This window comes from Scleropages formosus, chromosome 5, assembly GCF_900964775.1.
Source record: "Scleropages formosus chromosome 5, fSclFor1.1, whole genome shotgun sequence".
NCBI lineage: Eukaryota > Metazoa > Chordata > Actinopteri > Osteoglossiformes > Osteoglossidae > Scleropages > Scleropages formosus.
Window position 1 is genome coordinate 34,223,773 of NC_041810.1, and position 23,547 is coordinate 34,247,319.

At 43.1% G+C, this 23,547-nt stretch overlaps 1 protein-coding gene across 1 annotated transcript in view; it reads right to left on the minus strand.

Annotated features, from left to right (window-relative positions):
* The window catches only part of LOC108932985 (BAI1-associated protein 3-like), a 131,374-nt gene that overhangs the window by 11,847 nt on the left and 95,980 nt on the right, over positions 1-23,547 (minus strand). Inside the window, exons 15-32 of the mRNA XM_018749756.2 lie at positions 22,509-22,626; positions 21,928-22,052; positions 12,059-12,149; positions 11,891-11,947; positions 9,998-10,095; positions 9,452-9,503; positions 7,775-7,926; positions 7,477-7,600; positions 7,055-7,198; positions 5,379-5,474; positions 3,962-4,177; positions 3,355-3,423; positions 3,125-3,204; positions 2,745-2,853; positions 2,195-2,266; positions 2,019-2,102; positions 1,001-1,121; positions 782-905 (exon numbers count right to left, since the gene is read on the minus strand). Coding sequence (XP_018605272.2) covers positions 782-905; positions 1,001-1,121; positions 2,019-2,102; positions 2,195-2,266; positions 2,745-2,853; positions 3,125-3,204; positions 3,355-3,423; positions 3,962-4,177; positions 5,379-5,474; positions 7,055-7,198; positions 7,477-7,600; positions 7,775-7,926; positions 9,452-9,503; positions 9,998-10,095; positions 11,891-11,947; positions 12,059-12,149; positions 21,928-22,052; positions 22,509-22,626 — 1,932 coding nt within the window. The remainder of the gene's footprint in view (positions 1-781; positions 906-1,000; positions 1,122-2,018; positions 2,103-2,194; positions 2,267-2,744; positions 2,854-3,124; positions 3,205-3,354; positions 3,424-3,961; positions 4,178-5,378; positions 5,475-7,054; positions 7,199-7,476; positions 7,601-7,774; positions 7,927-9,451; positions 9,504-9,997; positions 10,096-11,890; positions 11,948-12,058; positions 12,150-21,927; positions 22,053-22,508; positions 22,627-23,547) is intronic.

The following is a 23,547-nucleotide window of genomic DNA, read 5'->3' on the forward strand; positions in this document are numbered from 1 at the left end:
TTATAGCTCTATAATAAGTTCTTCATTATGGTAGCCATTCGTTGACTGTCTTCTTTGTTTGTATCTGTTTTTCTTGCCTTATGTCTGTGTTAAAGCGCTCTGTGTCACTGTGTGAGAAGAGCGCTCTATAAAAAATAAAAAAATAATAATAATAATAATAAAAAGGAGTTTGGTTCCAGAGCCAACACCGTGAGTGGAGGTGAGCCCAGCTATATGTAGTTGGCATTTCTCAGCTTCCCGCACCAGTAGATTCAAAACTGAAAGTCCATATTTTCACAGCTCCATAAATTTGCACTATGCCATCTCAGGATCACCTTTGCATTTCCTGTCTGACTCAGCTGTATAGGCAGCTACTTGTCTAACACATGCTGGCAAAAAAGGTGGTATCGGAGAAACTCATTGTACTCTGACAATTACATTTGTATATAACATTTTGGTTTACTCTATGTTGTATGCCATTTTGAGGAAAAGTATGAAAAATATAATAATGTAAAATATCAGTTTTGCACAGCTAGGAAAGCCTCTTCGAGAACACTGAGCTTTTGTGGTGTGTGTTGCATTATGGGCACTTATTGGATTAGTATCTATCTTAAGCGTACTGCAGCAGGAGCAATGATGTAAACACATGTCCTTTGACTGCAAGGGGATACCTGTAATTAATAATCTACGTGCTGTTTTCTTTTGAAATGTATGCCCAGTTTTTTTTGTTGAAGTATTTTTTCCACAGAAGAATCTATACTGTATTTTTGCTCACATTGAGATGGGAGAAACTGTCACTCACAAGTAGAAGACTTCATCAAAGACAGGATGCAGGGTCTTGGTCTTCACTTGTGTGCGCTGGCTTTTGGCATTAGGGAAGAGGTGCAGAGGACAAAGCTCCACAATGACAAAAGGGTCACTTAGACCTGCCAGAAGGACCAAGAAGCATGACAGGTAAAGTTAGATGTCCAGGGTCATCAGGGCACCATGTTACACACAGACACCACACATGTACACTAACCGTTGGCATCCAGGGCAATGATGTCAGCTGCATGCAGAATCTCCACAGTCAGCCGCTGGTCAGTAGGCTCATAATAAAACTTGACACTGATCCGTCCAAACCTACTGTGCTTGAGTGTTTTCTACAAAGTAATTGTATAAACATAATGTTTCTGATAACAAGATTACACAATGCAGTTGGGGAGAATGACTGCCGATTTGTTATGCTGTTGGAAATATGTTGTAATGATTTGAAAAAAACTGATTTCATTTGATTCTGATTTTGATGATTTATCTAAAGCTGTCATCATGCCAGGGGGGTGCAGTGGCCCGGGGGTTGGACCAGGTCCTGCTCTCCGGTGGATCTAGGGTTTCAGTCCTGCTTGGGGTGCCTTGTGACGGACTGGCATCCTCTCCTGGGTGTGTCCCCTCCCCCTCCAGCCTTCCGCCCTGTGTTGCCGGGTTGGGCTCCAGCTCCCCGCGACCCCGTATAGGACAAGCGGTTCAGATGGTGTGTGTGTGTGTGTGTGTGTGTGTGTGTGTGTGTGTGTGTGTGTGTGTGTGTGTGTGTGTGTGTGTGTGTGTGTGTGTGTCATCATGCCTAATGTAAACATTGTTGGACTGAGACCTGCACTCCCAAGAGGGAAAGGTAGGTGGCTTCAGCCCTTCAAAATGTTCTTTTTTGTAACTTGAAAACTCTGGTAGTACTAATAGCAGTATTAACTCCAGTATTAATCTTGGTTGTTCATTTTTGCATGTTTCTGTGGTTTTTGAATTTCTATTCTCTGTCAAAATGTTTTGAGGGAACTTGATGGGAAGGGAGCTATACAAAAAAATATAATTAATTAATGGCATCAACTCCAAGAATATTAATATAACATTGACTAATGAGTACATTTATTAGTCTGTCCACTATGACCATGTACTCTTAAATTTAATAAGCTGGAACATTTAGCACTTAAAATCTCCACAAGAAGAAACATTGGATGTACTGCAACTCCCATACTAGGCTATGCATGATAGAGAGAGCCATTCTCTACCTGCTGTGAGATTTTTTCCAGAAAGTACTGTTCAATTAGGTCAGTAGATGAGCACTTATTTAGTCGTAGTTCTTCCTCCAGGGCCTGCAAAACACAGAGGAACTAAGTGAAGTGAGTCTGACTTGGCAAGAGATAAATGAAGAGTTTATACACAAATACCACCCTAGTATTTCTACCTTGAAGTCAGAATTGCAGAGGTCCTCCAAAGTCATCCATTCTCCTTCTGCATGGAAGAACTGTAGAAGGGCCTGCAAGATTAAAAAAGGTTTACTGACTATTTCTTGGGTACTTATCTTATGCAAAAAAAAAAAAAAACTACAGAAGCCTGCAGTTGTAAGAACATTTATATCACAATTATATCCATTATGACTTTTCCTGTGTATAGTCAATACCCCTATTTATGAAACGTTCTTAGCTTTTATGAATGATTTTTTTTCTCCAAAGTTGAATAAAAGAATTTGAATTATTAAATCACTGAACTGTAGTCATTTTAAGTAAAAGGTAAGAAGATTGTGGTCCTGCTGGAATATCTTTCAGTCAGTTCCTATCTAAAATTGCTTGAAGTAGAATCTTTATTATTGGTCTCCCATAAATGCTCTCGTAAATGGTAGCCCTGAATTAAGAACTCTTTAACTAAATGACATATATTATCTCAAAATAGTGTATGGCTAGAGAGAGCAAAACACTCAGTTCTTGAGAGACACGGTTGGTATGTCCTGTGCTGACCTCTACAGTGTATTGAAACCTTCCATAGAACTCCACTTGTACACCTCGGTTCTCTACAATGGTGTCAAAAATCATTCTAAGGAGTAGGGTCCACAAATCCTGCAGAACTCTAGGAATATAGAGGAATAAATACTATTAATACCCTGTCAAAGAAATACCATCCATACATATCCATTAATCATATGTAATATACAGTACATGCAGATACACATATATTAACATTTCAGTACTATAGACAATAGAAACATATTATGTTATGTTTTAAACCATATATACTGTTTATCATATAAACATAGAAAATATTATGTATATATGTATTGTATGGATTAAGTGTAACAAACATACATTATACACTTTAAAAAACTGCAAAAGTCACTTACCTGCTTAGATTTCCCTTTACAAGTGACCCACTGAGAATAATTAAATTGTCATTTAAGTACTTCATCAGGGGGGCTACAGCCTGAAGGAGAGAAAAACAATACTCTCTAAAAAGTATCCAGACTAAAATGAATAAGCTACAGACTTAGGTGAAGTATTGCGACATGCATGACTTGAAGAATCAGCTGGCTACATGATGTATGGAAAGGACATATCGAGTTAGCCAACTTACTTCATCATTTTGGATGGAGTCAGGAGAGAGGCTGATGTGCTGAATGTATCTCTTCAGATCTGAAAGCATCTGCCCAGACAAGTGTGTTGGCACAAGGGTACAGCATAAGCACTTGTTAGTCTTCAAATGTAGATTGTGGGCTGTAACCCTGGATCTTAATATGCCACAGCCATATTACATATGCTTACAATTTTACGTTTTACATATGATGTTAACTTCTTCAGTCACATATTAAATGCCATGGTTCATGCAGTGCCTCATTACTGAAACTACTCCCTCAAATTTGCAGAGGTTGTAATAAAATATTAAAAGAAAAGTGAAACACTTCCACTTCCTCTTTTCAAGATACTAAAACATGACAGATATATGTATCTGTATGACTTTCCCGGATATTAAATCTAGTATTCGGTGATGGTACCTCATGTTTTGGTTGCTATTTGTCACAAGTATAAAATGCAGGGGGCATCTCAGTATTCAAGAAAGCCTAATGTTCTCTGCAATATCTGTGTATAACTTTACTGAATATCATTGCTAGTATTTTTTTGTCCTCCCGCCACCCAATACCAAACAAGTTGTTAAGCCACTGCAATACTAATATTTACGCTACCTTGTCAGTAAGGCTTGTGATTATACGCTTGGCCTCTCTCTGCAGGTCCAGGTCAATGTTATACAGCTGGACACTGAGAGCCTTGTTGATCTGCTCTTTACCCTCAGCTCCACAAGAGTCTTCCATGGCTAACTGAAGGCCCCTCGAGTCCCAGTCCTGGGGCAAGTTGCCCAGAAACACTCGCACATGCTCAATGTTGTTCAGGGCAATACACAACTGATAGGTGGGACCAGAACACAGGAAAAGAGGGAGGTAGAACAACAAAGGAACACTGAATGGTGATCAAGCTGTAATAAATAATTAACAAAGATAAACTGAGCGCATATAAATTTACAATCATCTGACAGATGCTTTTCTTCAAAACAGCTTATAACTCAGAGTAAATAAGAGTAGAGCAGTTTCAATGCCTTTAGATAAAAGTATAATTTAGAGTCAAACTATCCATCCATCCATCCATCTTCCTCCGCTTTATCCGGGGCCGGGTCGCGGGGGCAGCAGTCCGAGCAGAGTCCTCCAGACTTCCCTCTCCCCGCACACCTCCTCCAGTTCCTCTGGGGGAACCCCAAGGCGTTCCCAGGCCAGCCGGGAGACATAGTCTCTCCACCGTGTCCTGGGTCTGCCCCGAGGCCTCCTTCCAGTGGGACAAGCCCGGAACACCTCCCCAGGGAGGCGTCCAGGAGGCCTCGCCCTCACCCTATCCCTAAGGGTGCGCCCAGCCACTCTGCGGAGGAAACTCATTTCTGCCGCTTGTATCCGCGATCTCATTCTTTCGGTCATGATCCAGAGTTCATGACCATAGGTGAGGGTAGGAACGTAGATCGACTGGTAAATTGAGAGCTTCGCCTTACGACTCAGCTCCCTCTTCACCACAACAGACCGGTACAATGACCGCATTACTGCGGACGCCGCACCGATCCGTCCATCAACCTGCCGCTCCATTTTTCCCTCACTCGTGAACAAGACCCCGAGATACTTAAACTCCTCCACGTGAGGGAGCAACTCCCCCCTAACCCGGAGGGGGCAATCCACCTTTTTCCGACTGAGAACCATGGCCTCGGATTTGGAGGTGCTGATTCTCATCCCCGCCGCTTCGCACTCGGCTGCAAACCTCCCCAGTGCACGCTGCAAGTCTTGACTTGATGAAGCCAACAGGACCACATCATCCGCAAAAAGCAGAGACGAGATCTCGCGGCCACCAAAACAGACACCCTCCGTTCCCTGACTGCGCCTAGAAATTCTGTCCATAAAGATAATGAACAGAATCGGTGACAATGGGCAGCCCTGGCGGAGTCCAACATGCACCGGGAACAGGTCAGAGTCAAACTATTTTAAAGAAATTTCGAGAAATCAATTTCACCTGAATCAATCATAAACACATATGCATTCTATTAGCCATAATACATTCTCAAAACATTACCTGGAGAATGAGGTTCTTGTGTTCCTGTCCTGGCTGATTTCTCTCAATTTTTCGTTTGATCAGCCCACAGTACCACACAGCAGCCCTGCAAAAATCCTGCAATCCAACAAGTACATTTATGTACAGGAAGTCAATCAGTCTGTCTGTCTGCCTCTCTATCATACTTATTTAAAACAACTGAGAACTGTACTGACCGCTGAGCTCTACGACCTGTTACAGACTTTAAACCATACTATCCTGTACAGAAATCTAATTTCCACCATTTTCACAAATCACTTTGTTCCTTCTGTCAGTACTCAGAGCTTGTGATTTTAGACTGAATGGAAAATTAAAAGGTTTGTCCAAAGACTCAGCTGCCACTTCGCCATAACTCTGTAACTCTGTACAGAATTTATAAGTCTGCAGTTTGTAAATCAAGCCATTGACCAGTTTTACAGTCTGTCTGCAGTCATTTTGTCAAAAGGACATCTAGGTAGTTAAACTCCTGCTGAGCTGGTGTAAACAATGTACAACAACGTACCTCATACCTGGTGAAAACCATAACCTCAGTTTTTGACAGTGATGGTCTAGATACAAATATGTTGAAGATCACATTTTTATGAGGCTAACATGACCCCATAATCTACAAACAAGAGTGATAAAATCCTGGCAAAATTATTGCTGACCCTTTCAAAGCCAACAAAGCTTATATAGAATAGACCTGCAAATTCCCATGACCTTCCAAATATTCTTGCAAAGAGTAAAGGTTTGGTTCACTGATAGCCAGAATAAAATCTTCATTGTTCCTCCTTAACCTGAGGCTGGAGGATTTCTCCACATTCTCCTCTTCAACACTCCAGGAAGGTTAAGAAACATGATCCCTTAATAGAACTCATCTTTTGGTCCTCCTTTTTGAAAATTTTTTCAAACAGTCTTAATGTAATATCCAGACTTCCACCCAATAACAAAGAGACATCTTCAATGACAAACTCTAACAAGACCTAGTTCTTTCAGCTTTCATCTACACCTGCAGCCCAATGGAATTCTTTCACTACTGAAGGAACTTTGGTCCAAGAGATGGACCTCAGCCCTTCCGACTGCTGCCTTTTTTAGCTTTATGTGTGCACATGCAATGGATTCTTGGATTGTTCTTTAACCTGATTACTTCTTTTACAGTTGGTTTTCACCAGTTGGTTGCTGTTGTACCCATATGTAATATTGAAATGGAATTCATATTTCCAATAGTTGCAGTTCTTGCACTATGCATCTTTAATAATCATTGTTTATTTTATTAATCAATTTAATGATGCCATATATTAAGCCTGTTTGATTATGAAATAAGTAGGATAACAGTCTACACTGTTATACAGTATACTGTACATACTGTATATACCATAGACAAAGATGTTAAGCAGCCCTAAAAAACATCTGGAAAAAAAAAAAACTTTCAGATGCTGTTATATAATAATAATTCAGGCTCCATTCATAATATTTTTTTATCTTTTTTTATTTTGTGGACATAAATCTCAATATCTTAATGATATTTAATCAATTTTTGACAAAATCTGCAGTAGAGCCAGTATGCTTCTTCCTAGAAAAATGTGTGGACCTTAGTCATGTATGGACTTTGCAGTAGGCTACCTGAAGGGAGCTATATATGAGCGCAAACATAGGAGGAGTACAGAGAAATCACTCACATCTGTCAGGTGTGTTACAAAGGTGAAGGTCTCCGCAGAGTCTGGCCAGGCCAGCTGTGTCCAGTACTCTCTGATTTGGTTGAAGCAAGCAGTGATGTCGATGGCAGAGGTACTGTGTTTGACCTGGCTATGGACTGGCAGTAGCTGCTCCAGCCAGAAACACATAGACTCAGCAACTTGGTCAGTCATCAGACAGGCTTTAAAGTCTGCAGCCTGACTTTAAACTACTGCCAAAATCAGGTGCAAATGAACAGTGATGAAGCGTTCTAAAACAGTAACTACTTCAAATCATCTTAGAAATAAAATGGTCCATTTCAGAGCATTATGATAATTTTTTTCACAAGCAGAAATTTTACCATTCACTTCCTCATTCACTTTGACCATTGCTTTGAGTTCCCACCCCTCCAAATGCACCCACTCACATGGTCCATCTCAACTGCTCTGCTGATTCTGTCACATGACTTCTCATGAACTATCTGCAGCCACTTGTGAATGGAAGTCTTGAACCACTCATGAAACTCTGTCAGAGCCAATGTCTTCGTGTCCCTGAAAGGATTTATTACACTAAAACTGCAAAGCAAAAGCTATGTGCATAATTGATCTTGGGAGATCCTGTGAAAGCCTGTTTTTCCATGCAAGCTTTCAAATAATGTGTAATTATATAGCTTTTAAATTAATGAATCATTACACTACGGTAGGAACGTATAATGCAGATCTCACCTGAGGGGTAAGAATTCACTGTACAGCCTGAGGGTCTTCAGGGATATGTAGAGCTCAATGAGGGTCTCCCCCATGGTCTGGGTTAGCCGGAAACCCTCCTGTTCTAGGGTCCAAGACACCTTCTCCATGGTCACTCTCACATCATTGGCCACCTCAGAATGCACAAGGAATAAAATGGGTTTACATTTATTCAGTTTAGCTGATGCTTTTTTCCAAAACAACTTACAATGTTAAGCTGGTAGTGTAGTGGTTAATGCTGCTACCTTTGGATTCAAAGGTTGCAGGTCTGATCCCTACCTCTGGCTGTAGTACCCTTGAGTAAGGTAGTTACTCTAAATTGCTCCAGTAAAATTACCCAGCTGTATGAATGGATAAGTAGTTGTAATGTTAACATTGTAAGTTGCTTTGGAGAAAAGCATCAAATAAATGAATAAATGTAAGCTATCAACAATTACTTATTCATTTACAGAGCTGGAAAATTTTACTGGAACGATTTAGGGCAAGTACCTTGCTCACAGATACTACAGCCAATGGTGGCAACCAAACCTGTGACCGTTTGGTCCAAAGACAGCAGCACAAACTATTACACTACCAGCTGTCCCATACAGATTTACAGAAGAAGACATAATTTGAATCTTACATAAGCTGTTCTGGAGAACGTAACATTCAGAAAAAGTCCAATTTTTATTTATGCTTTCACAGTTTACTTGTATACTTATACCCCCATTATTCCATCTCTCAAGATCTCCTTTTTCTCATATTCTGCTCAGGAACATTAATAACATTTTCTATTAATCAGTCCTGTTTTTAATTTATACAGTCTTCCACATTTGGTTTGGGGCTGCAACATTTGGTACAGCATGATAAACTGAGACTCCTTTAGAAAATTAAAAATTACAAACCTTTACTTTGTGTATTTATTAATAATTGTAAGTTGTAAAAAAAAAAAGAAGTTGCATATTAAAAATAATAAAATGAAAAAAATCATTCTTCATTCTTGTCACAATTCCAAAAACAGAATTGTGGAAAACTTATTATTTACAGGCCCATGCTTGCTACTACATTTACTTGGCAGATACTTCTCTCCAAAAAGACTTACAACAAACTTTATGTAGTATTGTCAGCCCACACCTTATTCACCAAGGTGACTTACACTGCTAGATACACTCACCCATATATCAGTGGAACATACATGCTCTATCACTCACACACTACGGGTGAACCTGAACAGTATCTCTTCAGACTGTGAGAGGAAACCCACCCAGACATGGTGAGAGCATGCAGACTCCACACAAACTGAGTGGAGATCAAACCCACATCCTCTCACACCACCAAGGCACTGTGAGATAGCAGCACTACTCGCTGTGCCACCCCTACACCCACACCACACAATTTTTTTATCTGGAAACAAACCAAGAAGGGAAAATTGCACAAAAGTTGAACATGTTACATATTACCATGTTCATCATTTAAATCATTGTTTAAGTGATTTTATGTTGAACTTGAGATGGAGTTGAAATTAACTGGAATTTTCTCATAAAAATTATGCAATAAGAAATTTCATTATCCTGTTTTTCAATATCTTGTCAGTTTTTCTTAACAAACTGGGACCATTTAATGGGGGATAAGTATATACTGAATTTATCTTATGAGGGTTAAAATGGGCTGAATTCTTACCAATTTTTCCAGCTGACAGTAAGATGCACTGAAGAAATCCACTCTAACGGAGCTGGGTTTACACAACAGAACACCGTTATTTTTTCCTTTCATGTACATCTAAGATTTATTGTAAAGTAGGTAAATGTAATTCTGTCAGTGTTCTACAATACTTAAAACCAACCATATGATATAAAAGCTTTTCATTTATATCAGGACATGTTAAAGGTTGATTTTTTGATTGAGTTCCGAGAATAGTAGAAATTAAGAGGTATAAATTCCTAGTAACAATACACACACACACATTTTCTGAACTGCTTATCCCATACAGGGTTGCAGGTAACCGGAGCTTAACCCGGCAACACAGGGAATAAAGCTGGATGGGGAGGGGACACACCCAGGACAGGACGCCAGTCCGTCGCAAGGCACCCCCAGCGGGACTCGAACCCCAGACCGACCAGAGAGCAGGACTCGGCCCAACCCACTGCACCACCGCACCTCCCTAGTAACAATAAAAAGGGCCATAATCACCAATCCCTTAGTCACAAGAATGTAACTTGAAAATACCTCAAGAATATTTTATTATAAATATTCTTTCCTTTCCGCACATCAGTACACACAGCATCCACTATCAGGACCAGCTGTCTCAGTTGCTGCTCCAACATCTGTAACAAAAGTCAGGGCAACTCTTGGTCAGGCAAGACATTAAAAAGCTGAAACTTCAAGAAACTACAGAAACCTTTAATGTATCTCTTAAATACCATCTAATAAATTTGTTTACATTGTTTACAGTATTATCATATGATTTCCTAAGTGGCTTGAATATACACTGCTCAAAAAAATTAAAGGAACACTTTGAAAACACATCAGATCTCAATGGGGAAAAAAATCATGCTGGATATCTATACTGATATGGACTAGGTAATGTGTTGGGAACAAAAGGATGCCACATCATTTGATGGAAATGAAAATTATCAACCTACAGAGGGCTGAATTCAAGGACACCCCAAAAATCAAAGTGAAAAAATGATGTGGCAGGCTAGTCCATTTTGCCGAAATTTCATTGCAGCAACTCAAAATGGTACTCAGTAGTTTGTATGGCTCCCACGTGCTTGTATGCATGCCTGACAACGTCGGGGCATGCTCCTAATGAGACGACGGATGGTGTCCTGGGGTATTCCCTCCCAGATCTGGACCAGGGCATCACTGAGCTCCTGGACAGTCTGAGGTGCAACCTGGCGGTGTCGGATGAACTGGAACATAATGTCCCAGAGGTGTTCTATTGGATTTAGGTCAGGCGAGCGTGGGGGCCATTCAATGGTATCAATTCCTTCATCCTCCAGGAACTGCTTGCATACTCTCACCACATGAGGCCGGGCATTGTCGTACACTAGGAGGAACCCAGGACCCACTGCACCAGCGTAGGGTCTGACAACGGGTCCAAGGATTTCATCCCGATACCTAATGGCAGTCAGGGTGCCATTGTCTAGCCTGTAGAGGTCTGTGTGTCCCTCCATGCATATGCCTTCCCAGACCATCACTGACCCACCACCAAACCGGTCATGCTGAACGATGTTACAGGCAGCATAACGTTCTCCACGGCTTCTCCAGACCCTTTCACGTCTGTCACATGTGCTCAGGGTGAACCTGCTCTCATTTGTGAAAAGCACAGGGCGCCAGTGGCGGACCTGCCAATTCTGGTGTTCTATGGCAAATGCCAATCGAGCTCCACGGTGCCGGGCAGTGAGCACAGGGCCCACTAGAGGACGTCGGGCCCTCAGGCCACCCTCATGAAGTCTGTTTCTGATTGTTTGGTCAGAGACATTCACACCAGTGGCCTGCTGCAGGTCATTTTGTAGGGCTGTGGCAGTGCTCATCCTGTTCCTCCTTGCACAAAGGAGCAGATACCGGTCCTGCTGATGGGTTAAGGACCTTTTACGGCCTTGTCCAGCTCTCCTAGAGTAACTGCCTGTCTCCTGGAATCTCCTCCATGCTCTTGAGACTGTTCTGGGAGACACAGCAAACCTTCTGGCAATGGCACGTATTGATGTGCCATCCTGGAGGAGTTGGACTGCCTGTGCAACCTCTGTAGGGTCCAGGTATCACCTCATGCTACCAGTAGTGACACTGACCTTAGCCAAATGCAAAACTAGTGAAAAACAGTCAGAAAAGATGAGGAGGGAAAAAATGTCAGTGGCCTCCACCTGTAAAACAATTCCTGTTTTGGAGGTCGTCTCATTGTTGCCCCTGTAGTGCACCTGTTGTTAATTTCATTAACACCAAAGCAGCTGAAACTGATTAACAACCCCCTCTGCTACTTAACTGAACAGATCAATATCCCAGGAGTTTAACTGACTTGATGCTATACTCTGATTAAAAAGTGTTCCTTTAATTTTTTTGAGCAGTATATTTATCAGACTTTCAGCTTATTTGTTGAACATTGCATTCATTGAAACTCACCCCTTCATCTAGTTCAGAATTTGAAATGATACCTTCATACCACTCCACAGTACTTTTCTGTTGAAGAAAAAGGAGCAAAAGCCTTAAAGTACAATACCAAAGGCCTGAGATGCAGAAAAAATAAAAATATGCATGCATGATGGTCAGTTGGTGTTTTGAATATAATACCTTTATGACAGTAGCAATCTCCAGAGGGAGTTCATTGCGACTGGGGCACACTGTTTTAAAAGCTTGCATGCCTCGAAGGTAATCCAAGCCCCTGTGTTAAAAACCAAACGGGAACACACAATAGCTATTACTGAGGTACAAAGAAAACCTCAAAAGAAGGCTATTACTATATTTTATTTTATTGTCCCAGGATTCAAATGCACAAAGTGACAATTTTGTTAAAAATGTTTTCATTTATAGTCATGGATAAAGGAAAAGTGCCACACTGTAACATGGTAGCATAGTTAAGTTTCCATATTGACAGCGAGGAATTGGGTTTCAGTGTCACATCTTGCTGTTGTACCCTTGAGTAAGTACTTACCCTGATTTTCTGTAAAAATTCTCAGCTGTCTAACAGAGTAAATCATTATGTGCTACTATGAAGAAAGTTCTGCCCCGAAAAACTAACATACATTTTTTTCAGAATGAACATCAATGCATGTCATCTAGTATGTGTCACGCCCTCAGCCATTAGCTCATTGGCGACGCCTGGAACCAATCACGGAGGAACGGTATAAGAAGGTGTGTCGAACTCTGTTCAAACCTGGAACCTCCCCAGAGCAACTACAGTGGCTCATCTGTACTTATTGATGACCTGTCTGCTTTTCCTGGCTGTGACCTGTGTTTCACGTTTTCTTCGATTACGATTCAGGTGTTCTCCCCGGTGACATTTGCCACGCGATCAACCTGTGTCTATCCCTGGATTTCCCTAGTTGCTTTTCCCTTTGGCTTTTCACTTCTGGCTATTCGCCGAAGATGAGCGCGCAATTGAGTCCGTCGCTCATTTCCATTCAGGTGGCAATGATGCACATAACAATATGAAGAAATCTGAATGGCTTTAACCTGTCCCACTTCAAATAGAACATAAATAAACTGACGAGACAGAGGAACTAGTATTGCACTGGTGTCAAGTCCTGAGATATCAAACAGCAAAGCAATTTGAGCTCCTGTTGGCATTTGCTTGTATTTACTTTGGCTTTTGATTTACAAGCATCTTTCTCAAGCTTTACATCTGAGAAATTTTAATATGCTGATATAGAATCAATAATTCAATCATTAATTGACTAATAGGAAATTCCTGTCAAATTCATGCTCCATGGATCAGAATCCTGGGTCTGCATGTTAGCGCATGTGGGAGAGTATTGTTGCTACTATGTTAGTTGTTTTCAATGGTAACAGAAATAAACATATTTACACTCTATTAAGCCTCCTCTTATCAGCAAAGCCATGCACCAATTATAAAATAATGGAACCAAACACAAAGAGTCCACATTTGTTATTAGTATTTGAATGTAAATAAATATTCCCTTCTAGATGTGAATATCACTGATTATCAATAACTGCTTACCATAATTGTTATAGCCTTGATGTACAGGCCTGTAATATTTTGTGGTTTTGGTGTGTATGTTGCTTTCTCTATGTAGAGGTAGAGCTGGGGTGACTAATTGACATCCAACTGGTATTGGCCAGCAGAAACAGAAGAAGGCTGATACGCCAAGTGGCTACCTGACCACCAAAAGGCTGACTCTACCAAATGCTAAGCATCAAGTATTCGTGATACCTCTGTCTCTGCGTTTTACATGACAACAGATATTGCCTTGATTCCTCCATTTTGAGAATCTGACGTAGATACACAGATACACACACGCACACATTGGCTGAAGCCACTTGTCCCGTGCGGGGGCGCAGCGAACAGGAGCCTAACCCGGCAACACAGGGCATAAGGCTGGAGGGGGAAGGGACACACCCTGGACGGGATGCCAGTCCGTCACACAAGGCACCCCAAGATGGACTCAAACCCCAAACCCGCGAGTGAGCGGGACCTAGGCCAAGCCTGCTGCAGCACCACGCCCCCCAGGAGATATACATTTTATAGCTTTTGAATGGGTAGCTGCAACACTGCGTTGGCTGAAAAAGACGTGGGTTTTGCTATTGCAACACAAATTAGTTTTCAAAATCCCAAGAAGTGTGTTTTTCATAGTAGAAGAAAGTCTTGACTATGATGTGATGAAAAGTTCAGTCCTCCAAGCGCATGAGTTGGTGTCAGAAATGTACAGGCAAAGGTTTTGGTCACATTCAGTTCAATTCAATTTATTTTTATAGAGTGCTCTTCTCACACAGTGACACAGAGCTCTTTAACACATGTGAAAACTGATCATCAAACTTTTGTTGAATATGCTTGTGAAAAGTTTTTTTTGAAAAATGGCATCATGTTTTGAAAGTGACAACATTTGAGCAACTTAAAGAGCTTGCCCTTCTAAAGGATTTTAAAAACTGTGAGAATGTATTGTGGTTAATTTGAATGAGTAAAATGTAACATGTTTGTCAGATGCTGTGGTATTAACAGATGAGTTTGTTTTAACTCACAGTTAAACACTCACAAAAAACAGTTTTTAGTTCTCCTTGTACCAGCAGAGACTTTTTTAAAGAAAGAAAGGAAGTTTTAAAACAGTTGTTAGGATGAGTAAAAGTGGTTTATCAATCGTTTAAAAGAGTAAAGGGTTGGTTCACAAGATAAGCGTGCCTGCTTTTGTCAGCCTGGTTGTTTAATTGCTAATTGTGATGTACACAACAAAAAGAAACACAAACCAATGAATGGCGCATTTGTGAAAACAGACTGTAAACGTGTTTCTTGTCTTAAAAGGCTATGTTTTACTGTCTGGGGGGAAAAAAGTTATGCAACTGTTATCATCCAGCAAGATAGGTGTTGGATGCTGGTAAGGTGCTGCATAGTCATGTATTCTTGCTAATTTATGGGACTTCAATGAACAAACATTTTGTGGGTCACATGTAGTTTTTTGCAGAACTGAACTCAGCCCCATGGCAGTTCCATTGAAGAATGTTCACTTGACCTCTGATCTGGTGTCTGGTTGTTATGCCCCAGACCAAACGACCAAACAACCACACCTCAGAGCAGTGGGACATTAAAAGGAGCCACGCCAACTCACTGGATCACAGAACCTTATAGTTTCTCACTGCTCTTGCCTGAGACCCTGCACGTACGCGTCGTCCCACTTTCTTCCTGGTTTTCCTTGCCCCTTTGTCCTTGTTGTTCTTAGTTCTCGAAAAGTCCAGGTTCCTGACCTCCTGCCTAGTTAAACGGATTCTGATTCTTGTCTCATCCCCTGGATGACATAAGCATTTTGGAAGGTCCCCGTCTGTCCCTGACCTCGATTTTGGATTGTCCCTTTGTTTTTTCTAGAAAACAAACATCCCCACTACTGGGTCCACAACCTCATCCTCGGTCTCCGGTCTGAGTTCCCTGACAGAAGGTTCCGCCTACCAATGTAGTCATTGGAGACTGAGCGCCTGTGAGTTACAATGGCTTTGCAGGAGAAGAGGTTCAGTTCACAGGACCAAACCCTGCGCCAGATTTCGGAGACCCTCCAGGGACTGGTGCAGGTACTCCAGCTGCGACAAGTTGTTGGGTCGGCTGAAACCGCCGCTGCGCCCACTGAGAGCACTGCAAGTCCTGTCCCGTGCCGGACATCATCAGCTGATGCCACATGTGCATCCACGATGGACCCCTGGCTAGCCACCCCTGAGAGGTATAATGGGCCTCCTGACAATTGCCAGGGGTTTCTGCTCCAATGCAAACTTGTGTTCTCCAGCTTACTTCACACTTTCCGAATTGATGACGGTAAAATCACCTATTTAATCACACTACTGACAGGACCTGCGCTTGCATGGGCCACTATTGTATGGAGAAAGCGAGTGCCCACTACATATGAGAGCTTCTGTAAACAGTTCAAAGTGGTGTTTGACCACTCGCTCTGGGCCTGCACTGAAGGCAACTGCCTCCTGATGACCCAGCAGGATGATGGCACAGTGGCAGCATATTCTTTGGAGTTCCAGACTTTGGCAGAGGAGAATGGCTGGAACTCTGCTGCCCTATTGGTCTGTTTCTGGTATAGCTTGCACCCTCGGGTTCAGGCAAAGCTGGCCTACCAAAGGGAGGACTGGTCTTTGGACCGCTTCATTGAGGCCACAGTCATGACTGACGACTTGGCCTGGGAATAGATGTTTCGTCCTCAGTTATCCTCGTCAGTGGCCATGGTTCCGGAAGCTTCATACTCCCTGCCCCTGGGACAGGGGCTCCTAACTCCAGACGAGGGACAGCGACGGCTGGAGGAACAGAGGGACTTCACTGGTGGAGGTTCCAGTTTTGGCCGGAGAAGACAGTGCTGCACGACCGCCCTCTCCAGAACCAGCTGACTGTGCCTATCCAAGTGTCCAGGGGAGGGAATCTAGTGAATACATGCGTGCTGATCGACTCAGGGGCCGCCAGTAGTTTCATGGACTCCACCTTCGCCTGTGAGCATGGTTTCCCCATACGGGACTGTGAGGTCACCTTATGGATAAGCGCACTCAACAGACAGCCACTAGGTACGGGAATTGTGGATTCACAAGCAGAACCAGTACAGGTACAAGTTGGGGCATCCCACAAGGAGGAACTCATCTTTTACCTGATCAGGTAACCCGATACTCCGATAATCCTGGGATTTTCCTGGGTGGTCAAACAAGACCCAGTTTTCTTGTGGACTCCCAGCAACCTTGTTGTATGGGGGCTGTGCTATGTGGAGACATGTTTGTCCCTACTGTGTCGAGGTACCTCCATAGAAAGCCCCGACACTGCACTTACTTTTGAGATTCCAAAAGAGTATCAGGACCTTGCTGAAGTTTTCGGCAAGAGCAAGGAGTCTGCTGTACCCCCCCATTAGCCTTGGGATTGTGCCACAGATCTCTTGCCGGGCACCACTCCCCCATGGGGACGCGTGTACCCCTTATCAACCTGTAGCATGCTGAGGCGGCGGGGGGAGAGGGTGGAGATGGGGACAAAGCAGCCGCAGCTGGGGTCAATCACTTACCCTATTTCTTCCCCTGTGCCCAGCAGCAAGAGCGAGAGATGGCAGAGGAGAGCCGAGGCCGAGAGACATGAGAACAGATGAGAACGATCACGATCATGACTACGACTACGAGCACGAGAACAAGAGTGAGCCCGACCCTGACCCCGAACCCAAGCCTGCGGACGACGCCACCAAGACCGGGCCAAGTCCCCATTGTACTCGTTCCCGGTTCCCCCTGTCCCCTCCCTTTCCTTCTCCCTGACGAGGGAATAAATAAAACCCACGTCACACAAATGAGCACCGTACCTGTCGTCCTGTCTCATCTGTTACACAACCACAAAGAAAAGGGGGCACTGGAGACCTTCAAAACCTTGAGAACTTGCAGGCGGCCTGATGTTTGAATCCACATCAAGCATGATGGGCATTGTTTTTCACACGGTTCCAATTCACCGTGTCCTACAGACCAGGTACAAAAAATGCCAAGGCTAACACCATTTCCTGCATGTTCGGTGAGGACCCCGGTCTAGAACCCCCATAGCGCATCTTACCTGAATGGTGTGTAGTCACTCCAGTGCGGTGTCAGTTCTTGCAGAAGCTGCGGGCAGCAGAGAAACATGAGCCTAGACCCGCAGAAAAATTATAAGGTAAGGAGTACGTCCGGGTCAACATGAGGCCTACCCTTCTCAAGTGGGTATACAACTCCCCGGCCGTTGGGCACCCGGTTCACCGCCAAACACTAGCCCTTCTGCAAGGGCAGTTCTGGCAGCCTTCTATCCGTGGGAACCTCCAGGAGTATGTGGCTCAAACCCCAAATCAGAAGCCCGCAGAGCTGCTACAGCCATTGCCGGTCCCCACGCACCCCTGGTCCCATGTGGCAATCGACTTTCTGGCCGACCTTACCCCGTCAGATGGGAACACCGTGGTCCTGACCATCGTAGATCGGTTCTTCAAGGCGTGCCGCCTGATTCCCCTTCCTCGGCTTCCCACAGTTCTGGAGACTGCAGTGGCCCTCTTCCAGTCCATCTTCCACCTCTTCGGTCTCCCAGAAGACATCGTGTCAGACAGAGGCCTATAGTTCATGTCGAGAGTGTGGAAGGCATTCTGGCGCTGGCTAGAGGGTCTTAGTGAGCCTGACCCCTGGGTACCACCCGCAGGCAAATGGTCAAGTGGAGAGAGTTCATTGGCAGGTTTCTGCACCGCTACTGTGGCCAGAAGCAGCAACAGTGGGCCTGGTTTTTGCCGTGGGTGGAATATGTACACAATCCCTGTCTCACTGCTCCATGGGCATCTCTCCTTTTCGGTGTATGTGTGCCCAGGGGTGGAGGGTACTGTCACGCCCTTGGATGTAACGACTGCACCTCCACCCCATTTCCTGCCATCGGACCAAACAACCTCACCTGCAAAGGAGCCACATCAACTCACCAGGTCGCAGAACAGTTACCAGTCCCACTTTTTCCAATGGCATCTAGGATCTGATGACGTGCCCGCGGTTGTCGCCTGGTACTGGATCAATGAGGAGACATGGCCTTCAGTTAAGGACCATCTCCAGTGCACCTCCCACAGGTATAGGCAACAGGCAGATCGTCACCACTGACACCTCTCTTTCCGTCCAGGGCAGTGGGTCTGGCTCTCCACCAGGGACCTTTGGTTGCGGCTTCCTTCAAAGAACCTCAGCCCACACTACATAGGGCCCTACCAAATCCTTTGCCAGATTACTCTGCTAACGTACCGCCTCCAGCTGCTCCCACACCTGTGAGTATGCTCCTCACTCCATGTGTCTCTAGTCAAGCCATACAGGACTTCTCAGCAGTACCTGCTGGATTGGGAGGAGTACAATTCGGAGGAGAGGTGCTGGGTGCTAGCTCGAGACATCCTGGACCCAAAGCTGATTTCAGATTATCACAGAGACCACCTTGACCGGCCGGCAACCTGGCCCAGGGGTGGAGGGTAGTGTCACGCCCTTGGATGTGACGACTGTACCTCCACCCCATTTACTGCCATTGGACCAAACGACCACACCTGCAAAGGAGCCACATCAACTCACCAGGTCGCAGAACAGTTTCTCACCGCTCTTGCCTGAGATCCTGCACGCACGAGTTGTACCTCCTTCTTCCTGGCCTTCCTTCCCCCTTTGCCTTTGTTGTTCCTAATTCCCAACCTCCTACCTAGTTCAACAGATTCTGATTCTTGTCTCATCCCCTGGACGACATAAGCACCCTGGAAGATCCCCACCTGTCTCTGACCTCGATTTTGGATTGTCGTCTTCTTTTTTTCTGGAAAATAAACATCCCCCCCAAATGGTACCACAACGTCATCATTGGTCTCCAATCTGAGTTTCCTGACACTGGCCATGTTTGTCTGGCTGTTTGATCCAAGTTTTCTGTTGAAGTTGTGGACTTTTATGGATTTTGATACTTTGGAATGCTGTGGCGGGAGGTAGTTTTTCCTCTACCAGAGGTTGTGGATGAGCCAGCAGAGGCAGATCCTGACCTGTTACAACAATAGTTTCTGGAAGTATTTCTGGCCTGTGTGTTGACACGGACACAGGGACAGAAATTTGATAAGATACTAGACATTGTCAACTTATTTGATCCTGATGAAATGTCTACTGTGCCAATCTTTTTGATGTCGTTGGGAAAATGAGACTACCAAGACTGGCAATGCTTTGCCCATTGCATATTCATTTTCTTCACCAGTGAGCCATGCAAAGCTGTGTGCAGCACAAAAGACGGACCCTTCCCTGAACAGTTACAGGTCTGCAGTGATGGTTATAGAGTAAACTGGTTAATATCCAGTGGGATTTTATCTTAATGAAGAAGTTAAACATAACACCTCTTACACTTTGTTTGGCTTAGACTTATATCTGATATGAAGCACTCTTAAGTCATACCATGTTTGCCAAGTTGTTGGCAAACCAAACCAAGTCAAGTCATTCATCCTGCACCACTACAACCCATTCCTGCTGTTGGTGAATCTTTTTAACACTTGATTCTTGATTGTCACTGAGTTGCCCCCCAAAAAAGTGGTAACCAATATTTGCTAACTACTGTCTGCCTCTGAGGGGGCGCAGTGGTGCAGTGGGTTGGACCAGGTCCTGCTCTCTGGTGGGTCTGGGGTTCAAGTCCTGCTTGGGGTGCCTTGTGATGGACTGGTGTCCCATCCTGGGTGTGTCCCCTCCAGCCTTATGCCCTGTGTTGCTGGGTTAGGCTCTAGCTCCCTGCGACCCCATAAGGGACAAGAGGTTCAGACACTGTGTGTGTGTGTGTTTGTGCCTCTGTTTACTTTCCTGAGACTATTTCTCTATGATCAATCCCTGCTAAAAAAATTCCAAGAGCCTTGATTAGGTTCTGTTCAACCTTTGATCTGCCCAAAACTGTATAGGCAGACTAGGGTGCAAATTTTGTCTCAACTTGTTTTACAACAGCTGTCAATTGGACACAAGGAGCTTTTGAGAGATTTCAGCAGTCGTTGAAGTCCTGTCTCTAAACTTTTTATCTTGAAACAAGAACAGAATGGAATGAGGGGTTGCCTTAGTTTCTATTTGCCTTATGTGAGGTAGTTTAGAAATCCCTTGGTTTAGCCCAGTTGAGTTTGTGTTTTGTACTTACTGTTTGTGGCCAATTTAAGCTTTTGAAAGAGCAATTCTTGGTAGCAGAGTCCAAACCTCAATGTAATATTTTGGACTATATGACTAAGTTCCAGGATTACACACGGTCTGTGATGCTTCTAGAGCTTTTGTCCTCTGCACATGAGAAAATGAAGATCTGTTTTGATAAGAAATGTCTTCAGAGACTTTAAGCCCCAAGGCCAAATTTTAGTGTTACTGCCATTTTCTGAGTCTTCTCTTGAAGCTAAATTTTTTAGTCTATATGTAGCGAAAGAGAAATTGATTACTACAGATTATGTAATTTATAAATCACAATGCGAAACAAAACTCAAAGTATGTCATATTAACATGCTAAAGCTGTATTTCATATGAATTGAGTGTATCAAATGTCAGTATGCGAAACAAAACCTGTTCTATCTGCCTCGGTTCATGAGGCCAGCCTTTCTGGTGACTTTGTGTCACAATCTCCTGCTGTAGTAGAGTGTGTAATTCAGAAATACTAGTGTTTTCACTCATGTATACAGCATCTTAATAAAAACCAACATGAAAATATATAAAAAAAACCTAGTTAATGACATCCAGCTGCTACTGGGCAGTAGAAGTGGAAGAAGGGTGATAAGCACATGGCTACCTGACCAGATAAAGGCTGACTCAACTAGAAAGATTTGTGGCGGTCTTGTTGGTGTTATCAATGAGCTGTGGGTGAACTTTATATTTTGTATGAGAATTTGGTTTAATCTATGTATGCAGTGGAAATAGTGTGACGGCTTTGTAAATGGTCTGTAAAAACCTCAAATGTGTATTGTATGTAATATACTGCATGTGCAAATACTTTATTGTAAATAAGTGTAAGCAATCAACTGCTTAAGGGGTAAATGTTTTAGTCAGGAGTCAGGTTAGACTGGTGTAGTTTTGCTTGTTTAATTTGATAGGGTACATAGTGTCACTGAGTAGGCTTCACTTTTGCTAGTTGTGTTTCTCTTCTGGTAATTATACTGTCTTAAAATCAGGCATCTCTAGTTCTGATCCTGGCAGGCATATGCACAAGCAGATGTAAGTTTTCTAGATTTTACAGCACTAAAACATGCATATATATAGAAAAACTAAATCAGTTCAATTAGAGAAACATTTAGTTGGAGGGTACAGTACATTGCTGGAGCAAAGAAATCTACTTATATTCAATTTATTTTTATAGAGCACTCTTCTCACCTAGTGACTCAACTAGACTACAGTTATATATACTGTACGTTGTACCACAATGGCCAAGCTTTGTAATTCCTACTTAAAACACACACACACACACACACACACACACACACACACATACACACACACCAATCATATTTTGAGGTCATAGCAATGAGCCTGTATCTTACCTCAACAGAAGCTCACAGCGTGTGATGGCTGTGCTGTTGGAGCATGAGAAAACCTTACGCAGCCTCTTCAGCAGTGACAAGCAATAATCAATGTGAAGTTGAAAGCTGTCTGCTAAGCTCCTCTCCTACACAAACCCAAAAAAATAAACAATCAAGATCTTTATAACTTCTGTTGGATGTCTTAAGGATTACCAAAAGTATACTTAAGGTATGGTTCAGAACATTTAAAAGCTTCTTTTGAAACAAAGCAATTTGATCCTAGAATACCTTTTGACAAAATACTTTCTTACTTTTACTAAAACTGGTATTTGGAAGACTTGCACTTTAATGTTATGCACCACATGAACGATTACTATGGTTTTGTGAATTATTAATACTCATTAAGAGGGACACTGTGAGTACCTTGAATACTGATGCTTATCTAACATTTCCAATAAGTAAACGTTTTGACTCTATGGACTAAGTTCAATGCATGCTTGGAATTTTGCTAGAAAATAACCCAAGGGGACATAGAATAAGAAACTAAGGGTTGGAAAGACAAGAGGGTCATGTACGTGCAAGGGGGATCCTGTGGGACATACCTCATTTCCTTCTACAGCTGATGAATCCCATTTAGTCTCTATGGCTTTCAAGAGTCCAAGCAATACGGCGTAACTTATCCTCTGCAAGCGGTGGTGCCTGCTGTAACACTTCCATCGTCTGCAGATAAGGGGAAGATGGAAATATATAATTTTTAAATAACTGCAGCTGTATGACATTAACTCAGATTTGTCAAACAACTACTCCATCTTTACATATCTTTCCAAGGTGTAGTAAAATAAAGGTTTGTTTTGGATATTTTTGTTTCCAAAAATGCTTGTTTTTGTGTACTGTTTTGGACTGTACAATCTGGATTTTGTATTAAGATGAACATTTTCAGGATTCAATTTCAATTCTTTCTTACTTTGTACTGCACAGTTTGTTTTGGAAGCTTTTCAACACCTTCTTGATTCAGGAGTTTGTAATTTTAGCATGTTGAATTTGATCTACTGAACATATTTCTGATTTTGTAGTTTGGTGTTCTGAACACACACACACACACACTTTCAGAACCGCTCGTCCCATATGGGGTCACGGGGAACCGGAGCCTACCCGGCAACACAGGGCGTAAGGCCAGAGGGGAAGGGGACACACCCAGGACGGGACGCCAGTCCGCCGCAAGGCACCCCAAGCAGGACTCGAACCCCAGACCCACCGAAGAGCAGGACTGCGGTCCAACCCACTGCGCCGTTCTGAACATTGAATGTGTAATATCCATTGTATGTATGGTAGATGCAGTGCACACTACTTTCTCACTCTGTGAATTGGCATTGGTGATCATTTGTTAGGTTGTTCATAATACTCACGACAATTATTTCACCTTCTTCATTAATTCCTAGTATGTTAACCTCGCATAATTTAATATAAATGCAAACGCATTCGGCTCCTCAGCGAGAAACAAAGTGATTTCTAGGTATCGATGCATTTCCTTGCACCATTGCATTTTGGTTTGACCTGTACTGACTTGTTGAGCTGATTATTGCAATGTAAAAGAAATTGAATGGGCCCCAGGAGGATAATAATACATTTAAAAATTAATTG